This window comes from Anarhichas minor, unplaced genomic scaffold, assembly GCF_050575085.1.
Source record: "Anarhichas minor isolate MPS153535 unplaced genomic scaffold, ASM5057508v1 ptg000033l, whole genome shotgun sequence".
NCBI lineage: Eukaryota > Metazoa > Chordata > Actinopteri > Perciformes > Anarhichadidae > Anarhichas > Anarhichas minor.
Genome location: NW_027466479.1, coordinates 2,473,364 through 2,494,549, shown reverse-complemented (window position 1 = coordinate 2,494,549; position 21,186 = coordinate 2,473,364). Strand labels below are relative to the sequence as shown.

General features: G+C 41.7%; 2 protein-coding genes across 2 annotated transcripts; one reads left to right on the top strand and one right to left on the bottom strand.

Annotated features, from left to right (window-relative positions):
- Nucleotides 1-1,937: 1,937 nt before the first annotated feature.
- pex11b (peroxisomal biogenesis factor 11 beta) lies at nucleotides 1,938-7,903 on the top strand. Its single transcript, XM_076106059.1, has 4 exons — nucleotides 1,938-2,280; nucleotides 2,911-3,026; nucleotides 3,107-3,308; nucleotides 3,688-7,903. Exons 1-4 carry the CDS (start codon nucleotides 2,225-2,227, stop codon nucleotides 4,073-4,075), a joined length of 762 nt encoding a protein of 253 aa, XP_075962174.1. The 5' UTR covers nucleotides 1,938-2,224; the 3' UTR covers nucleotides 4,076-7,903.
- On the bottom strand, nucleotides 6,873-18,575 carry ilf2 (interleukin enhancer binding factor 2). The gene is made up of 15 exons (XM_076106058.1): nucleotides 18,416-18,575; nucleotides 17,838-17,897; nucleotides 16,201-16,243; nucleotides 13,030-13,134; nucleotides 12,858-12,935; nucleotides 12,391-12,493; nucleotides 11,663-11,728; nucleotides 11,257-11,373; nucleotides 10,414-10,492; nucleotides 10,211-10,298; nucleotides 9,975-10,036; nucleotides 9,767-9,881; nucleotides 9,579-9,669; nucleotides 8,807-8,967; nucleotides 6,873-7,095 (listed from the first exon to the last, which is right to left on the bottom strand). The coding sequence occupies exons 1-14, from the start codon at nucleotides 18,418-18,420 to the stop codon at nucleotides 8,816-8,818; spliced, it is 1,164 nt and encodes a 387-aa protein (XP_075962173.1). The 5' UTR covers nucleotides 18,421-18,575; the 3' UTR covers nucleotides 6,873-7,095; nucleotides 8,807-8,815.
- Nucleotides 18,576-21,186: the final 2,611 nt, after the last annotated feature.

Here is a 21,186-nt window from a genome sequence, read left to right as displayed (position 1 = left end):
GACAGAACAAGGCACATCAGAAGGTACACATAGGCACTTGGAGATATTTCAAATAAAGATATCAATGGCATGTTTTGTTGTTGGGCGTTACTGACTGTTTCTCAGCAGAAACAAAAAATGAAAATAACAGTAGAGGGTGACAGATATGTACATGCACAGATAGATACATATTATACCCCACAAATAGAATGCTCCCACATTCCCTAATGAGACCAGTGAGAGAAGAAAGGAAAAAAAAAACGGGGAAGGGAAACAAAAAAATGCCATGTTGACTTTTTACCACCAGTGAACATAAGTGACCATATTTGAACTGTGGAGGAGTGACGTAGAGACACAGTTTAAGGCTCTGGTAGCGACCTGTCAATCACTGTGTAGCCCTGCCCTAAAGCATCCCCTGCTTTATGGTCTGTTTGACTCTAAATGGACCATAATGTACTAAATGAACATCATGCTGTATTGAAGAAGACTTGAAACTAGAGATTGAGACCATAAACTCATGTTTACAATGTTTACTGAGGTAATAAATCAAGAGAGAAGTAGAGTCATTTTCTCATACAACCTGACTTGTTTTGCAACCCTGATGGACATTTAAATGAATGCAAATGCAGGACAATCCGCGTTGGCTTCACTCTTCAGAATCAGAGGTTGCCGCCTGTATGGGCCTTAGGGAATCATGGAGAGTTAAAAGAGGGGTTGTCACGTGTCATACTATTGGGGAACAACATGTGCGGTAAAATCTCTTCTGCACTTGCTCTCTAGCTTTACGCAAGGTGTGCCCAAAAAGTTCTGTCAGGCCGAGCACATCGTTATCTAGGGAAAAAAACAATAATTAACACGTAATCACAAGAAACAAAAACTCGTTTTCTCTTTAGCGGAAGGATATGCAAGTGACTCTGTGTGACTAAATCAGGATTTCAAAATAGGGGCCAAATCCCAATCTCCCCCCTTACGGACTCACGGACTTTGAGGCGCGCTCCCGCGAAGTCCGTGAGGGTTTAGTTCTGTCCCACTGTCAGATCATCGAGTGTTTGAGTCTCTGGCAGACATTTGAGCCCTTTATGAACCCTTTCCGTAAGTCAGCATAGGATGCTAATTTAGCCTAAGGGAATTACCCACAAATCATTGCAATGTGACGTTAAACACGGGATAACCAGTGGACGCATGGAGACGTAAAGAAAAGGTAAACAAAGAGGACGGATCACGTGTGTTCAGCCTGGAATATTACATTTACTCAGAAACATTAAGGGTTAAAGATGGAACAAAAAATAAACATGAAATCAGAGGATATTTATTTATTTATTCATCAAACATTTGATTTTGTCATTGAAGCTGTTTTGACAAAAACGAGTAAATAGATTATATGAAGTTACCTCTCATCGTGTGAGGAAAGAGCCTGAAGACATTCACATCAGGGAGTACAAAGTATAAAATATATACACACAATTATACATCTTATTTTTTGTCGTTTTCATGGTAACGTGATATGTTGCACCATTTCAAGCCCTCACAGTCTCTCACACTCACCCACTAACCAGGTGAAGTCAGTAAGTCCTTGAGGGTTCAGGGTTTGAGGATTTAGGGGGGACGTTGGGATTTGGCCAGGGTGTTAACAATGGTGGATACAGGAAGAGAGTGGAGCATCAAAGGACTGTTAGAGACAGGGGACAAACAAGTTCAGCTTAAAAGGGCTTTATTTACATTTATGAATGGAACGGGTTTAATATCCAGAATATAACTTCTATATGACGTTATTTTTTTAATCTTTTTTATTTTTAGAATAAATAATAACATTATTATTATTGTGTTTCAATGACAGTCATGTTACACACTCCGGTACAGTAGGTGGTGGCATGCACCTTAAACGTTGGTTTGTAGTCCGCCAATAAACTGAAAGAAGAAGAAGAAGAAGGGCTTCCGTAGTTCTATACTCGGAAGTGGAATTTATTTTGTTTCATGCGCCACTCGCCATTGAGCAACTTTCATAGAAATAAACAGGGTTCACTTTATACATCAGTCACACACATTATATTGTTATATCTGTGTCCAAGGAAAGCGAGACTGTAAATAGAGAGTTAAGCTCTTCTGTGATAAAAGCTCTCCTCAAAATATTGCTTTTGACAGTACTAAGATAATCTAGCTAGCTGCTAACTAGTAGTTAGCTCAAGAGTTTCTGACATCAGCAGGTAACGTTAGCAGGTTGACAGGCCGAGAACAACCAGCCAGCATGGACTCATGGGTGAGGTTTAACGCCCAGAGCCAAGCCAAGGAGAGAGTCATCAGGTAATGTTACAACTTTAACGATAACTTTTGAATCGCACTTTAAGTAAGCTACAAACGTTAATGTGAACTTTAAGTAGTCGTTGTAGTTCGCTTGTTAGCTAACACTACATCGCTGCTAGCATAATGATCAGACAGTGGCTAGTTTGTTGTCATTGCTACAATGCAGATATTAAAGAATGAAATTGAGTTGTTCTGACTTGGTTTATATATTTAATTTGAAAGTTTATTTCTGTCGCCAGTGGCTCTATGATTGAGTGCGGTGTGGGGAAAGCTCTTGTCCCCTTTACTTCAACTTTGGCTCAACTAAATCCTTGAGAGGGAAATTAGCATAGAAAGCTAGCCTCCACTAGCCTGGTCCTGAGGGCACTCTGCTGCTTGATATCTGTCATTTACTGACACACATACAACCATATTAGTCTGACACCAGACAAAGACACAGGCATCTTTCAAAGGATACAGAACCAAATAACTACCTCTGTATCTACACTGTATGTACACTGTTTCTAAATTAAACCAAACTTAGTTTGCTATTTCTGTACCAACACCAATACATAAAATATTGGTAGCAAGCTGATACCAGCAGATGTACTGGCATGGCTTATTAATCTTTATCTGTATGGTGACTCACAGGGCTGCCCAGTATGCCTGCACTCTGCTGGGCTACACTCTACAGAAGGGCGGAGCCACGGCTGAACTTCACAAGACTGTCAGTCAGCTGGAAGCACACATGAGCATGACAAGAAAGTGTGAGTGAAGTAGCCAGTCGAGTTGTTTTCCCGGAACCAAAGCTGAAGGATTGTGGGTAATGTGCATATGTGTCCCACAGTGCTGCGTCTGGGGAACTCTGTTGAGGCGCTGGAGGCTGCCAAGAGGGCGATACACCTTTCTGACAGCATGCTGAGGCTCTGCCTGACCATCAGCCACCTCAACAGAGCCATGTATTTTGTCTGTGACAACGTCCTGTGGGCTGGAAAAACAGGCCTCATCTCCAAACTGGACCAACATAAATGGAGTCAGAGATCTTTCAGGTGAGTCGCCTTCTTTTTTGTGTATGCTTTAATGACAAATGTATCTATAACAATTTTTCAAATACATATAAATAATCAGTAACCATCTTTGTGTTTTAGTGCATTCAACACTTTTTAAATGGAATTACACAATATCTTTATGAGATCATATTTGCTGAAAATACAGAATTTAATAAAGTGATCTGAGCTGATCTGGGATTAAGAGACCATGTGATTTTGTTATTTAAAATAGCAGACTCTTAAATGTTTGATTGAAATGGATTTAATCAATAAAATGGATTTTAAAGCATTTAAAGAAATCAAATCAGAGTTTAAAACACCGTCGTGTCTTTCTCATTTCTAAACGACTGTATGTAAAGGTGTGTTGTTGCATCTGCAGGTACTACCTCTTTGCTCTGATCCTCAACCTGACTCGAGATGTGTACGAGCTCCGCCTACTTATCGAGTGTGAAGGGCCTTACAGAGCCTCCAAAGCCCCACACTCACCCAACCCCAGCACCACCCTGTCAGCGGACCACTTGTCCTCCCCCTCCACACCTGCCACTTCAGCATGGATTCGCAGACAGCTCCACCTGCTGGTGACGGTGCTGTACAGCAACCCGCCGCTGCTGTTGGACCTGGTGAAGAACAGTTGTGATATCTTCATCCCCTTAGACCGGCTAGGGATTTACCCCACAGGGCCCGGCTTTGTCGGGGCCTGTGGCCTGGCCTCCTCTGTCCTCTCCATCCTCACCATGGTCCACCCCTGGCTCAAACTCAAGCCATGAACCCAGATCCAAAGTGGGGATAGAACCACAAGGCGGACAGAGTTGAGAATCTAGCACACAGATTATGCTGTAAAGACAGCAGCTGCTAGTGCACTGTGAACACGACTTGGAATAGTGGCAGGGCATTAAAATCCTCAAACAGCTTTTTCCACTCTGCATCACATACTGCTTACACTAATTATCAGCTCGCAGCTGATTACTGATCTGCATGTTTGAACTGATCAAAGTTACGGCTTCAGATGGAAGAAAAGTTGTGACCCAGCAGTGCATGCATAAAGCCAGCCCTCATCCATGATAGAATTCTACACATCACAGTCCTGCATCGTCCTCTCCCCTGAGATCTCACACAAGTATTTACAGGAAGGATTTTGAAAATAACAACTCATCCGATGTCTTCTCAGAGGCATACAAGGTGGGAACAAAGCACATCAGGCGGGTGTAAAATAAAACTAATTAATAAAACTTGATAAACCCTGACATACGGTTTCCTTCCAGTGAAGTCTGTAACATGCCACCATACACAGAGTACCGTGGTGATGTGGGGCTCTATCTGAACCCCATAGAGCTCAAATGGCTTTGTGCAGCTGCTCCACTCGTTCCCCGCAGCGACGACTCACTCGACGGGTTTCTGGTCCAGCTTTGTGCTCTTCATGTAGTCTACCGTGCACTGAGTTGGCGTTGGTTCATTTAGGTAACCAGATATGTGCTGAAAGGAACTAAACCAAAATACATCAGGATTGAAGGTTATCATGTGTGGTTCATCACACATTAAAAACAGTTCCTGGCTATCACCTACCGTCCTGTGAGATAGAGATGCAGTAACATGATGAAGTCCACACTAGAGGAAAGCATTGCTGCACTGCTCTGTAAAGGGTGGAAGCTCTCATTTATAGAACAGTGCGTGGGCTCCACACTAAATGTTTGTGTACGTAGAGGATAGGATAATGTACGTACGCCAAAAATATTCTAATTTATAAAACTTGCCAGTGCGCAATTTCCTTTTATAAATCCCTAATCATCTCGTAAATGTGCACAGCTGGATCGACCTCTTACCCCGACCTCTATGCAGCCACATTCAATCATAATCAATGCAAAGCACCTGGTGGTGTTGATGCATGTGCTCAATGATTCTTTACGGTGAATCACATCTAGCAAGAGGAAAGAAAAGCAAGGTGCTTGTTTGTGATGTGGTCCCCGAATACTCATTCCCTCCTAATTGTTCCATTCCTGTAATCCAGTGCCAACATTGCCAGTGCATCCATCATGCAGCGCTACCTTTACAGCAATCAGGCTGAATGCTTCCAAAATGATTGATTTCAACAACCAATCATAATTTCATCAGCGGTGGTGTGCTACATAAGTCTATCTTTATTGCCCAATAGAATAATAACTACAATTGCAAAAAATATAATGCATATTTATATTTGCATATATGCATATTTATATACATATATATATTATATATTTACATACATATTTATATATGTAAATACTGTATATATGTCAATATATACATATAGGGTTTCTATAAGCCGATCACAGTGCTTAGACGGCATTATCTCGACTACTTGAGCCTAACGAGTCAGTCTGAGTTAGTGACCTTGATGGGCTTTGATGGCAGCTCTCCTGCCTGATGTGTTCTTTGAGCCACACGTAGCTCTCTTCATGGAGTGGGCCCTGGATGTCCGGCTGCTGCTGGCAGAATGCACCGTCATCGTGTCTGGTACTCAAATTAGTTTTTCGTCGGATGGCAAATGCATGACCCGCCTTACTCTGCCTTTGATTGGCTAACCCTGATATTCTTACCCTCCTCATGCCTAGACGAACCAAACCCAACAAGGCTGCACAATCACATTTGATCAAAATCACAATATGGCCCACTGCTTTTTTTAAACCGCATGAGGCTCAATATTTGTTTCAAAATACCATTTACAATTAGACATCGTCGTGCTGTAGAGATGCCTTCCTGTTGTCATATTCTACAGACCCCACAAAACACCAGTCGTCGTTTTTCAATGAATATGACACCAAATTGCAATATCAGTCAAAATATTTGCAATAAAATGTTTTTAATTGTGTAGCCCAAAGGAGTACAAACCAATAAGGTTAAGGCGGGTGATGCCTTGGCCATCATAGAAAAAACTCATTTGCGTCTGGCCCGTCATAATAATAATAATAATAATAATAAGCATCCATTTGTTTTCCTCCTGACGTCACAGCTCACCCAGTCAGAGCAGCAAGCGAGCATTTGGCCACTCAGTGGCAGCAAAGCACTCTCTCCACAGCTCATTGAAGTGCAAGCAGGACTATGAGCCAGAGTGGACATCCTGTTTGAGATTACAGTGAGCTGGGAGCACGTTTAAGGAGACAATACTTACATCAAGGTAGGGAGTGCTGGTGTGAAGAGAGAGGACACCTGTTTAGTCTGTAGGTGAGGTTCTATTTCAGATTCTAAGTTGTAAAATGTTTTGCTCACTTATCAATGCTGTAACAGTTGGGATTTATAGTTCATCCATCACGGCCTGTATTAAGTTACCATGCAGACTGGACCCAACAACAGTTTAACAAGTAAAACATTCCTGTCAGCCATGTCACTGTTCATCAGTAAACATGTCCGTATGTCGTCATCTGGGGACCTTGACCCGATTATGTCGGACGGTAGCGGTCAACATTTACACTCATCTACAGGTGTGTGTGCTGCAATCCTTTCATTTTGTGGATTATTGCTGCTGACAGCATTTGTGCGGCGGGACAGTTTGATTTACTTTCATTTCGGCTCAAAGAACAAGACTCGAGCTAAATAAAAAACAAAAACAACATTTAATTCAGGATGTTACTATTGCAACGAGGAAGTAAAAACCAAATAAAGGGAAAGTAAAAACAATAAAAACTGCCGATAAATGAGGCCAGTCGGGACCAGGGACCTTCGGTGGAACGTGTTCCCTGCTGGTGTTTGTGTTCAGGTACACACCAGCTGGGAGGATTTCTTCAACTTGGCTTGTTGGTAGTAAGCTTACCGACTGTGGAAAGAGCAGAGCAAGTGGGTTAGTGAAGCGGCTATGGTATATTTACATGAACCGCTGTATTGTGGTTGATCTCAAAACCTGCACTGCTCAGGTCTGATAGGCCTACGTTCATTTGAATTTGATCGGCATAATGTATGAGATTTGAGACCAGCGTCGGAAATACACGAGGGCAAAGGGCAAAACTGCCCCTAAGAAATATAATTTTGCCCCCGATATCACTAGGAGAGGGGCAAAATATGCCCCCATAATTTCCTCTAATAATAATTTAACCTCTATAGCCCTAGCCCTATTTTTAGCCCTCTGCTCGAAAATTGCATACCCATACTCAAGAGAGTCCTCAGCTCTAACTACAAGGTCTATTTTAATAATTTTGAGGCTAGGATACAGGTAACACTTGTGAGATGTGTTGAATTGTGTAAATATTGTGTATATGTTACTGGTTAATAACTAATACACTTATGGCACAGCTGAAATTTAAAAAGTTCCAGGTTCGCCTGAAAAAAAGCACTTTTATTGAACATTTTTATTTATTTTTTTAAATAATGCCTGGCTTGGCCTAAAACCACACCAGTCATAGAACAACACGTGTTACATGTCCCCACAACATATTTTACTTCGATTGAGTGAAGAAAGGCCAGCATAAATGGTCATAAAAATCAAAATTATGATTTTCGGAACCAGCTGTTGCATTGCTGTATACTCATTTTATATACTATATAACTACATATTAACTATATATTCACTTGCTTTATCACTAAGAGTGTTCAATACATCATAATAAAGCAGTTTGCAATAATTTTCAGCCATGTTCAGTTATTTCCAGATGTCATATGTGTCATTCATGAAAAAAACCTGCTCTGACTCAGTGTGTATGTGGGATTTGTAAGGCCTGTGATTGGCCGATTTAGGTATATGACACGTCGTTGGGTCCGGAATAGTCCATTGAAAGCCGTCAGGGGTGTTATTTGGAATGCTGAGGGACATTAGTCAGTAAAAATCTTGATAAGGTGGGCTCGACCTTCAAATGGCACATTTTTTAAATTTTTAAGGTGCTATAAAAATGTTTTTCTCAAAAATTCCATACAATGACTAATGCATAAGTTCAGGACAATATCACAATATTTAAGGTGCTACAAAAATATCTTTCTCAATAATTCCATACAATGACTGATGTATATGTAATCAAGGCATCGTTGACTTAATAATTGTTAATAGTTGTTTAAAACATTTAATAACAATAAATAACCACAAAGAAATAAGAGTAAAATTGAATATGATTGTCTGAGTTATGTTTGTTTTTTGTTTACAAAATCTAAGAAAACACTTTGAATCTGTAGACTACTGCCTAATAGTCTTATTATTGCCATTTGATGACAATTGCTCGTATATTGTAAGCCTAAATAAGTATATTTATTATTTTGAACAAAGGTTGAATGTTATTTCACAAGTTTCAAAAAGTGCCCCAAATTTTTTTTTGTCAGTGGGGGCAAAAATTGCCCCCTAAAAAAATATGTAAATTTCCTACCCTGTTTGAGACAGATCGGAAGGTCACAGGCCAATCGACCAGTGTATATTATCCAAAAGCTATTTGAAAAACTCATCGGCTCTGCTTGAATTAAGCCCAAAGGTGATGAGTTTGCATGGCTGAAAATATGTGGATTGCTAAAGCGGTGTGATGTTGGTGGTAGAATGTAGAGATGCTCACCTGAAGCCATCATTCCTGGGTCTCCATACTCTCATCCTCTGCATCTCCTCCCTCCTCCAGAGCTTCGTCTTCCTCCTCCTTTCTCTCTGGAGGTTTCTCATAGGCCTTCTCTGACGGTGTGACAATCACACCGTCCCATGTGGACATCTCAGTTGCCAAGTCTGCAACAGAGACACATTTATTATTTTACTGTGAATGCAGGCACAATTTGTAGAATCACAGACCCGTTTAGAGAACATGCAAACGGATGTAGAAACAGAAATACACAGAAAAAAAGGCCATATTCATTTTTATTTCCCCACTTGAATTGCTAACTCAGACTGCTGAAGTCTCATATTAGCAATAGATGAATAGATTGCTTGAAAGGAATCATTTCACACCAGTATGAAGTAAAATTAAACCAACATGTTGGTCTGAAGTCTGCGTAAGGTGCCAGCATTTTAAAAATGGCAAAGGGGTATGCATGTGTTGTGTATGGGCCCCTGGTACCGTGTGGCTAACCAGGGGACTGATCAATGCCACTCACTGACAGCTGATGGCTTTGGATGGAAAATGCATCCAAACAGAACTTTTGTGTTGTTTCTACCGTTACTTTCTTCTGTGCTTTTATCCTGTGCTGCCATGTTGTATTCTCTCTACTTGTAGAACTAAGTTTGTGGAGTCTGGGTTAGTGTTATGGTGTGTGGTAAAAAAAGGTTTTGGAAATACAAGCACTTTAACGTGACATGGTGGTGATGAGTTTGTAAACAGGAAGAGAAGGAAATGATCTTACAGCTGGCGTCTCCCTCGAGGCCAAGGACCTTCCTGTAACCTCCGTGAGAGAGCACCCTCACCAGAGTCTGAGCTGTGAAGCACACCATGTCCTACACACACACACACACACACACACACTGTTCATGCAACACTTTGATTATTAAAATAGACGAAGCTCTCCAACATCTTAAGGAGTTGATGACCTACCTGTTGTTCCAGAGTCATGACTGTGTGCACTCTGAAGTTTCCACTCTCACACGGGTCAGTGATGCCCACAGAGCCGGGCAGAAAGAGACCAGCAGCTAGCATCTGCAGGCAGCGCCTTCAAAACACACGAGTCCAACACAAATGTGAAAACAATGCGCTATCTAAAGTGACTGTGTCCAGGTGAACGCTGAAGTGAGAAGAAACCAACCTATAGGCCACGTTCAGGGACAGGGGCTGCCTGGACGGGTTGTTCATCACCGCAGAGTGGCCCTGGAACACAATGGACACATGACCTCATCTCTGGGACAACACAGACCCAGAACAGCATTCAAGGCTTGAGCTGGACATGCAATTACATGCTTTTGTTCTTTGTTTTAAAATCTGGCAGTGTTGTCGGGTCAAACGTCTGGACCCGGGTGTTAAGCAGCAGACTTGTAGTCTTACCAGCAGGTCCAGGATCCAGGGAGTGAGGGGTTCAAAACCAGGGAAGCGCAGCCTCAGGTCCTTCAGCAGGCGAATCAGCACTTTGACCCTGAAGATTATAAACATGGAATAATCCAATAAATGCATGCGAGTGTATTGTGTGGTCATGCCTACGCATAATAGAGAACAGCAGGCCTGACGGGAGCTGAAGGAGACTTCCTCACGTTGACTGAGAGGCGTTCTCCTCAAACCAGCGGGCATGGCGGATGGCAGCAAGAGCACTCTGCAGCACCTTGATGTCCACTGAAGGAAAAAACAAAAAGAATTAACCCGAGGATCACCATCCGGAGTTGAACCAGGCACCTGATAGCTCATAGTGAGCATCAATTGGGTTATGATACCTCAAACTGTGTGTGTGAGAGTGAGTGACAGACGGAGTAGGCCCTATCCTCACAAATTCTATTATATATTGTGGCAACATGGAATCAGAATTAAAAGAAAGAGGAAAAACTTTGGGCCCAAACCATGTATGAAATTTGGTGAGGATTAAATCACACAAAAATGTTAAAGGTTTTGTAGAGAGACTGAGGATGAGTAATCCTTGAACTATGTTCATAAGTTATTGTAAAATGACCTGTTATAGAACACAATGAGATCTGATGATGTGGTTTCTGTTCAGAAGCTACTTGTAGGGCAGAAAGGCATTGACTGAATGCAGTAAACCACAGAGGGCAACAGTACCTTCAGTACTTGTACCATAGTGACACACTGACATGGAAAGAAACCTGCAGCTGATGGGGTCAACCATCACTGCGAGAAAGCAGACTTTGTTTCCCATTTAAATAGCACACAATGATCCAAAATGAAAGGTCCAATACAAAGAACAAACAAAAACTTCTTTCTTTTGAAATATCATCTTTTAAAAGGCATCTCTGTACCTTTTCACAGAGTGCAGAGAGAAGACGGTAAATGAGGGCCCCAACTAGACCAGAGATGTGAAAGCATTGCAGCTCATGGTGGGTGTGTTAACGGGGGGTTAAATGCTGTGTGTGTGTGTAGGCTCTTACAGTGCAGCTCAGGGTCCAGCTTGCGCAGGTTGGGAGGGACGGTGGTGATGAGGATCTTGACGGTGGCATCAGCTGAACTGATCTCAAAGCCCGTCTCATTGGTCAGCATGGACAGCACTGAAAGCAGCAGATACACACAGCACATGAGCTGGCTTGGGTTAGTTTCACAGAACAGCCTGCAACTAAACTCAGCCTCACAGTTAAGTACACTGTCAGAGTCCCGCATTGAACAACAACAAGTGTGGAGCCCACCCTCCGGTTCTCCCTCAGGTTAACACTGTTAGCTCAGTTGCCCTTGTTAGCACTGTTAGCTGCTAGCCTTCGGCTCACGTCGGCACTAGATGCACTCAATTTAGAAACTTTAAAGCGCACATCTGTTTATCCAAACAGTCCATTGGTGACTTACCTTCAGTAGGGTCCTGTGTGCGAAGGGTCTCCACTACTTTGTTGCCGAGAGCAGCAACTGCCTCCACTGTAAAAGAAAAAGTCTTCATCACAAGTGGCTCTGACTGAAGCCCCGCTGTCATCAGGATGGCTGATCCAAAGGCTGTCGGCATCCAGTGACCAACTCACGCTTTGTCCTACAAATCTAAACTAAAACTGTCAAATCCCCAAAGCTGGAATCAAATGTCTGGTCAGATTCATTGTTTAATCAGAGAATAAGAGTTAACTCTTCAGCACAGTTACTTTGCTGCTTTTATCATTTATGATCTTTCACTTCTTTTGTTAAATGGACAAAAAGCTCCGTAGAAAAACATGTTCATACTGCATTTCTCAAAATAAGGCATTTTGGTACCAGTACTTAAAGTCAGGTATTGTATCAGCACTAGTACTGACAAAGCTTAAACTGTACCCAGTCCTCGTAAGGGATCGGCATGCCACTACACGTTAGTCAATGGGGACATGGTCCTAGCAGAAAAACACCACACTAGACTTTACAATCCAGGTCTCAAAATGATGCAGCTGGTCTTATGGAGCGTGAATCCGAGGCTCTGAACACAGATTCTATGAACAGTCCCCTCACTGTCTGCTAACCCTCCACATGATATCATCAAACGTTATAAACCAATCAGTACAGTAGCAGCAGACTTCTGTTAAACCGTCTTTGGGTCATGAAGTCTACTAGTCACTCACATGTCGGGAGGATCTTGAGGATAACAACCAGGTCAGCCACATTGTGTCCCGTCGTCATGGTGCCCTTCTTGTAAGAGCCCACCTGACGCACCTCTTCAATTTGCTGTGACAAGCACAACATCATTAACATGCAATGTGTGCTCGCATTAGTGCTGCGTTCATAGTATTTGTGGGCTCCACATCTATTTACTCACTTTGAAAACGTCAGATTTATCCAAACAGAAGATCAACAGTCACATCTGAACATACTTGCACTGAACTACGTTATCTTGATATACTTAACGTCACATTCAATGTTTAGTCATATAATGCTGTATAGTTTGGAATTTAGTTCACATTGTTGAGCTCTGAGCGGATATGTTCATTGAAAGCTTCTGTATGAGCGACACGGTGCAGTGATCTGACCTCCAGCACTGTGCTCATCACAGACTCATTCTCACATGGTGCAGTGAAGGAGAAACACTCACCACTTCAAAGTTGCCCGGTGCAACAATCAGGTTGTCGATGACATTGTTGATCTTTGTAACCAGAGACAAGATGGAGGACTAAAGGCAGGAAGAGAGCGATACGCAGTCCGTCAGTGAACGTAAGCAACACACTGCACGAACAGAAGCAGGTGCGGCAGGTTGGTGGACTCACCTGTTCTGCAGGTGTGGGGCTCAGGTCCTGGTTTCTTTTCAGCAGACACTCGCTGAAAGCAGTCTCATCCGGTGCCGGCTTCACTCTGGGGAAGGCCATCTCACACTTGCAATAAACAACATCCTCCTTCAGTACTGGGACCCCACTGGGACCTTCTGTTACAAGTCAATCCCTTTCTGACCGTCCCCATGTGTGAGAGGGTCTAACCCTCCAGGGGCCCTCACAGTTGACCCATATTGAATGCCCATCCCACCCTAAGACACAGATATCTTCTTTAAAAATAAACATCAGTATGGTTCTCCAACTAACAAGGTTATCCACAATTTCAAGTTTGATGGAAAATATATACATATCTAAAATGTTGGCCTTACATTTAATTAGCAAAAAAGCAGAGGACAGTACAGGGCTTCACTAAATGTTTGCTGCCACAGAACTTTGTGCCTGAATCTCTGTAGTGTGCTGCTTTAGGCTTCAGTCCATACTAACACGCCTGAAAACGACTATCACATGACAATAAACGGCACTGGGCACACAGGAAACCGGACGTTGATTGGCTGTTTAGTTACAGAGAATACAACATAGTATTATAGTACTCTTTAATAATAGAAGGCTGGGCTTAGTAATTAAGATCTTCCTCTATAATCTGGCTTGATTTACTCAAACACACAAATTTAGTCGAAAAATAAACTAATATTTTTCAAACTTACTCCACTGAAGTCTTCAAGTAGAGGCATAGGTTCTGGAAGGCTTTGCAGCTGTTGTACTTCTCTGGGTGGGACGGTTGTAAAAATCCCGATACCATCTATTATCAGCCATCATTTCAATATTGGAGTAGACGTAGGCCTATTTAAAGGCGGCGTCTGTGATTCAAATCTAATACACTTGTTGTTAATATCTCCTCACGCCTCTGAACTACCAAAATACAGTACCTGACCCAGGAGGATTGAGCGCCTTCATAGTCTTCCGACCACTCAAAGCACTTGACACGACATGTCAACTCATACATTTGCACACTGAGGGCAGGGGCTGCCATGCAAGGTCCCACCTGACCACCAGGACTCTAACACTGATACGCTGCTGGAACAGCCTGCAGGAGAATCTAGTGATGACTAGTGGAGTTGGGGAGCGAACCGCCGATCCTCTGATTGAAGGATGACCTGCTCTACACTGTCACCCTGTTATAGTAGTTTGTTACATTTCTAGTATTATGTTACAAAATGAAAATGTTGCTTTGGGTAATGCTTGTTTTTGTGAGTCATTGATGACTTGCTCCCTGTGTTGGATGCTGCAGGGTTCACACTGGTCTCTCCTACTGTAATATTTACAATCAGAGTGCACTCAGCTAGATTACAGTATGCCGCCTCAAGCAGCTTTTACCGTATTATGTTCTATAATAAACAAACCATTCATATCATAGCTAAACCGATAAGGAAATATCTGTGATCGGCTATTATAAACTTGATGTCTGTCCAAAATGTCATCACTTTATCCTATTAGACGTGTGTGAAATTAGCATAATTAGCATATGAATTCTCAGTGACCTTGACCTTCCTATCAGTTCATCATTGAGTCCAGGTGGATGTTTACGGCATTCCTGAGATATCACGAGAATAAGACAGACCACCAACAATCTAATCACTTCATCTCAGAGTCCAGGTGGAGGTTTTCTGCCAAATTTGAAGAAATGACCCCCAAGTGACATATTGTGCTGACGAGAATGGACCGGACAGACAACCCGAGAACATTATGCCTCCGACATTGCCCGTTGACGGTGACAAGACATAAAAATCACCGTATTTTTATTTGTATTATCTTGAAAAAAAAAAGTGAAATGATGGACAACCTTGTTAGTTAGCGTTCTGATAATCAGAAAACCAAACTGTAGCGATGCACCAATATCACCTTTTCAAGACCGAGATTTTACTTACAGTACCGATATGAGTACTTAATAATACCACTAGCAATAACAAGAACTTTGTTGCTGACATTGCAACATTGAAAATAGTGTTTTCCTGATAAAAACACAGCATAGTTCTTTAGTTCTTTGCAGTAATCACAGACGTAAGGACATAACTTTAAAAAGGTACAATGTGGAAGATCTGGCCAGATTTTCCGTTTAAAACATTCAAAATATGAATAAACATCGTCATCAGAATGTTGAGAGGTTACAGTGTTCACGTGAGGGGAAAGACATCCATGTATTGTGTAGAGTCACTGGAGCGTCCAGTCTGTGTCCCCGAGGGCTCGTCAACAACACACACATGGTCTGATCATCTGAAGATGCGCCTCTTAGTCGATTAGTAACCTAATGCCTAGTTCACACCACACAACTTCAGTCCTGATTTTACGCTGGCAGACAGTTTTCTGAACTACAGGACAGTGGTTCAGAGAGGAGGCAAATCGCACAGACGTTTGAGCGCCATCTGTGACTCCAAAGACGCGAGCCGAGAGTCTTGCTGGTGCCTCGCAGGCGCATTCCAGATCTCTAGCATTCTAAATATCTGGCTCTGTCAAGCAGCTACAGTCAATGAGAGGCCAAGACACAGGTGGAAGGGTAGCCTAGCCTGTAGCCTGCCTGTGTGAGCCACGTGATACATTTGCAGTTGATGTTGTTGCACCTCGGGTGTTGGATGTTTGTATGAATAAACACAACAGTGACTGATCTTCATAGCGGAATAGTAAAGACGTGTGGAAACAGGTTGTGGTGGTGTGTAAGCCTTTGTCTCAGTTTTACAGATCTGGAAATTAATTCAACTAACTGATTAGTCGACAAAATCGGAAGAGTGTTAAGTCGACTAAGAATGTCTTTGGTGGAGGGCAGCTCAGAGATGTAGATTGTATGGACCCAGTAGTCGGGGTAAAATACTGTATCCTATTTCTTTGGAGCATGTGGCTAGGGATTACACACTGTACCTTCAACACCTTCTGAAAAACATCCCATCTTCCTGTAATGATGTACAGGTGTACTCCAGGACCCTGTGACATCACTGCTGGATGCGATTACAGGTGCAACAGAGCACACTTCTCAAAGTGATGCTGGCTGCAGTCAGAGGTGAAGCTTTCCACCAGCGAATGCAGTGAAACACTGCTTTCTAGCCTGATGGAAGGTTGCTCTTTAAAGCATATGTCAGTCACATGTTGAGCCCCCCCCATCCAGGGTTTTTTACTCACCACATAGAAATCAAATGGGATGTGTGGGACAAATGGACGGTACCTAAACAGGAATGTAGAAAAGATCAACAGTTTGTAGTTTCGTTATAATAACTTCAATCAGTGGCCATAAAAAGAATATCTGATGGAAATAATTTGGGACATGAAGTTGAATGGATGGTATTATTTCACACCAAAGTAGTGGTAGGTGATATTGATAAAAGTTGTCGTCATCACTGTCACAACATATCAATACGATTCTGTTTCATTCCGAATGCTCAAGTTTCAATATGTTCATAATACTTCTGACAAAGTCTGGCTGAAAATAAATCAGGACTGAAGACATCTAAGAATTCATTTGAAACATTGCTTGGTGTGACCTTCTTTCATATGGGTTTTGATGGACTAAATAGATAAGACATGGGATGATATGAACATTTATATTCTATTTATGAACGATCATGTTGCCAAAATATTTTCGCTTAACGATTTTATCCTGATAATCATCAAAATATGCTTAAAACTCTTAAAATGGAACTAAAACATACAACAATCACGTGACATTAGATTTTTTAAACAAAATATTTTTTGCGTGAGACATCCTTTTTTATTAAAAACATCTTAAACAGGGTAACTATAAGTTGTAGATGATAAGGATGGACGGAGCCACTTTGAATGACAAGGCTGCATAAATACATTCTCTACCATGACAGCGAGCTAGACAGCTTTTCAACTTACTCGTGACAATATTTACGATTGTCCCAATAATGGAAATTCATCACCATCAATTTTGTGAATGTTTTTTATTGCGATCTGCGATATAATCTCATCTGTATCAGCTATATAGAACCCGACCCATTATAGACTCTTTGTTGGTGTGTTCCAGATATGTCACATGTTGTCTTTCCTGACACACAGACTTGTGTACACAGAGATATTTTAGTGATTAAAAACATGTTGCTTTGCACACATTCTGCAGGTGGAAATTACCTCTGAAGTGCTGCTGGTGGTATTAAATCTTGTTTTGCTCAAACATTTGTAGAGACAATTATATCAAACTAAATATTATCATTATTAGGCCTGATCCCTTTAGTCGAGTGGTCTACCAACTGTGTTAGTCTTAGTCGAGTAAGATCTCTTTGGTCGGGTCGTAGTTTTTAAATGCTTTATTAATGAATGACTTATTTCTGAGCACATCTCTGGTAAACACAAGGTTTAAAGTGATACTTTTAAACTGTTTTACTGACCCAATTAAATCAAATGATCAACTAGGCAACAGAATCAGGGAGTGTTAGTCGACTATATATTCATAGTTCAGCAGTCAAACATACTTGATGATGTTTAGGTAGGCTTAAAGCCTAACAGAAGTTATGGAATGGAATTTGCAGTGAAGTCTGTATTAAATGACTTGAGGGAAATAAAATGTCTTTGGCATATGGCAGAGTTTATCATGTTATCATGTTAGATAGTCTTTATTGCTCCAGGAAGGAAATTTGTTTTCACAATCACATTCATGGCACACGAGATAAACGATGTCTATGCAGGGCTGCGAACGGGACAACGATCCTGAAGGTGTGCTTAGTTAGCTGCGTTAACTATATGTTTAAAACTGAATTCTATGACGCCTGTAAGAAGTTAGTAAATGACAGCGAACTTACCCCTGGACCAGACCTCCACGGGAGCCGAAGCGGCCTCCCCGGCCACGGCCGCGGTCCCCTCTGCACACGATCACAAAACACAAAGATAGCTCGGATCTGCTCATTTACATTTACAAATCAAAGCTAACGTTAAGAGTAATGGTTCCGTGGAAACTCATTAGGGCACTACGTAATCCCATGGCGTAAATGGCTGTTATCTCGCTAAACTAACGCATCGACTGCTTCTTTCCTATCCAATATATGCCATTCATTCATTCATGTAGCTTCTTCGCTACGCAATTTTAGCTAACGTCAGCCTACTGTGAAGTCACTGAAGTTATGTTAACCTCTGTCACAATAAAGGAATGAAACCATATATACGCTTCACGGTGATGGCACATAGTAATAAATAACGCTAATAACTTGGCTAACTCACCTCTTCAACACGTTAGCTAGTATTAGTACCAGCGTGCAAACAATGCACGCCGCTAGCTTCAAGTTAGCATGGGTAAGGATTAGCTGACGACTACGGTCAACACTTTGGTTGTAAAAGAATAAAACTAAACGGAATTTAATGTTAAAAATGGAAATATAATTACCTCATTGCGTACGACGTTTTGATAATATAATGCGGAAATCCTAGGAGAACTATGGACCGGCTCTCTGTGATGCTACTGCTGCGGAGGCTACAACTGATTCTGCTGCTGCTGCTGCTGCTGCTGCAGCTTCTTCTTCTTCTTCTTCTTCTTCTTCTTCTTCTTCGGTGTCAATAGCGAATTACAACCAGATGGAGCATTACCGCCACCCTTTGCTCCGGAGTGTGGATCAGACAATAAACTTACACTATTTACCCCAATATAAAACAAATCAAACAAAACAAATAATGAAATAAAAAAACAACAACAACAAACAAAACAAACAAATAAGCACTCTAACCATACCTTATCCCTGCATTTCAATCATACCCTATAAAAACCCTGTGTTCTTTAGGAAAGCTAACAGTACCCTAACCTGTGCTCTCTCACCCATGCTCAGTACTCCTTTCAGTATGCATTCATGCACCCTTAATTCCCTCACATTATTCCTCATCATCTCTCTCTGCATCTCATACTCCCTACAACTCACCACTACGTGCTCAAATGACTCCTCTTCTCCACATTCTTCACACAACCCTGTCTGGTGTTTCCTCTCATTTTCAGTGTTTTGTTTAGTGCACTATGGCCCAACCTTAACCTTGTCAACACCGTTTCTTCTCTCCTATTCCAACTTCCTACCCTGGTAACTTTGACACTCTTTTGATTAAATGTCTCCCTTTCTCCTCTCTATCTTATTTCTTATCTCTCTTATTTGTTTGATATTTTCCCAGATAATACATTTGACCTCTGCCTTACTGATACTAATCTTACATTACATTACATTACAGTCATTTAGCAGACGCTTTTATCCAAAGCGACTTACAATAAGTGTATTCAACATCGGTTTTCGAGAGAACAACTAGTCACCAGGAGTCATAAGTGCATCTCCTTTCTTCAAACAAGCATCTAAGAGCATAAACCAGAGCCAACGTACAGTGCAGAAACAAACAAATACAATAAGTGCCACAAACTAATATGAATACAATAGATGCTATATAAGTGCTAAGTGGAAGGCTAAGGGTAGGCCTTCTTGAAGAGCTGAGTTCTTCATTTCTATGTTTCCTTTCTTTAAAGCCCTCTTTGCCAACTCATCCGCCCTCTCATTCCCACTCACCCTACATGTGCTGGAACCCACAGGAATTTAACCGGACCTCCCTGTTTATTTATCCTTGTGGCTGACTGAAGGACTTCATACAGTATGTCTTGACGGCTGTTCGAATGAAAATATCTAAAGCTTGCTAGGACTGAAGATGAGTCGGAGCATATCAACACCTTTTCCTGTCTCGCTTTTTCCACCCATCGTGGTGCAACCAGCACTGCCACCATCTCCACTGTGTAAACCCCTAGATCAGGGGTCGGCAACCTGCGGCTCTTTAGCCTCTCTGTTGCGGCTCCCTGAGGTCCCCAACTGGCGCACCGGATCCGGACCCAGGAACTAAAATCCGATAGATAATTCGGAATTATACATATTGGGCATCGAGTTTAAACTTTAACCGGTGCCACTTATTCAGCCGTTACGGCAGTTGTTCGGCGGTGCAGGAAACACACCGACCAATGCATTGCAAATCACATCACGTGATGCAGCTCAGCCAATCAAATATGGGTATTCTGACAAGTTTCCTGATTCCAGCGAGGTTTACACACACCGTGACACACGGGGCTGAGACGAGGAAATAGAAAGAAGAGCAGGGAAATTGCGCTAATCGAAGAAGTTATCTCACATGACTCTCTCCAAAAAGAGAAACGTGTTCAGAGAGAATATAATTTATAAGCAAGAATGAACAGAATCTTATATGTTAATTATTCCCACAGGCAGTTAAATCCTCTACCCCTGTCAAGCGCTTTTCCCTGCAGGTGGCTAATCATGATTTTCAGACCCCCGCCCTCTGTTATCTATCAATGGATAAATCCAAAAAAAGAAAAGTCACGGAGGAAAATAGAGAGTTTAACTCTGCGTGGACGTCTTCATTTGCTTTCACTGCCAACGATGCTGGCTTACCTGTATGCTTGATATGTGGCGAGAAATTTGCAAAGAGCAAAAAATGTAATGTTGAAAGTCACTTCCAGAACAAGCACACAGCATATGCTGCAAAGTGTCGCGCTGGAGATGATTTCTCAACTGCAGCAGCAAACTCTCCTCTTCATAAGAGTTTGATATTGTTATATCAGGTAAAATTGCAAAAAAATGTCAAGAATTGTCTTTATTCTTGTTCTATATTTTCATAAATACAACAAACTATAGTTGTTGTATATATAATATAACTATATATACAACTTTATAAGCTGTGATATCAAATAGCTTTTGCTGCTCCAGACAAATTTTATTTGGTGGAAAATAGGGCAAAATGGCTCTTTGGATAGAAATGGTTGCCGACCCCTGCCCTAGATCATCAGTTGTTCTTCAATTGATTCTAATTCCTTTAGCTGGTGTTGCCACCCCAAATCCTGTCACTCCTGTCTCAGGTTTCTTAGCACCCTCCGTATAAATCGGTGTATAATCACTGTATTCTTTCATTACATGATATTCAAATGCACTTACCAAATCAACTATACCTTTTTCTTTTCTTTTGACATCTAACAAATACCAACCGTCTATATCAGGCCACACGAGTGTCCATGGAGCCATCACCCACAGAGGGGCTTATCCTCAGATCAAACATTCCAACACTTTGTCATTGTCCTACCTGACCAAAGTGATCTCTCTGACTCCTCCCATTCTCCCAGACCACTTGCAA

Bases quoted from the DNA above. Each gene is read 5' to 3' on its own strand.
- ilf2 (XM_076106058.1), bottom strand. The intron at 11,729-12,390 runs GTGAGTGACTAG...TTTCTTTTACAG, and splicing joins CCTCAAGATCCTCCCGACAT to TGGAGGCAGTTGCTGCTCTC. The intron at 8,968-9,578 runs GTAAGATCATTT...TCTCTGTTGCAG, and splicing joins CCTCGAGGGAGACGCCAGCT to ACTTGGCAACTGAGATGTCC.
- pex11b (XM_076106059.1), top strand. From the start codon at position 2,225: ATGGACTCATGGGTGAGGTTTAACGCCCAGAGCCAAGCCAAGGAGAGA. The intron at 2,281-2,910 runs GTAATGTTACAA...GGTGACTCACAG, and splicing joins GCCAAGGAGAGAGTCATCAG to GGCTGCCCAGTATGCCTGCA. The intron at 3,309-3,687 runs GTGAGTCGCCTT...TTGCATCTGCAG, and splicing joins TGGAGTCAGAGATCTTTCAG to GTACTACCTCTTTGCTCTGA.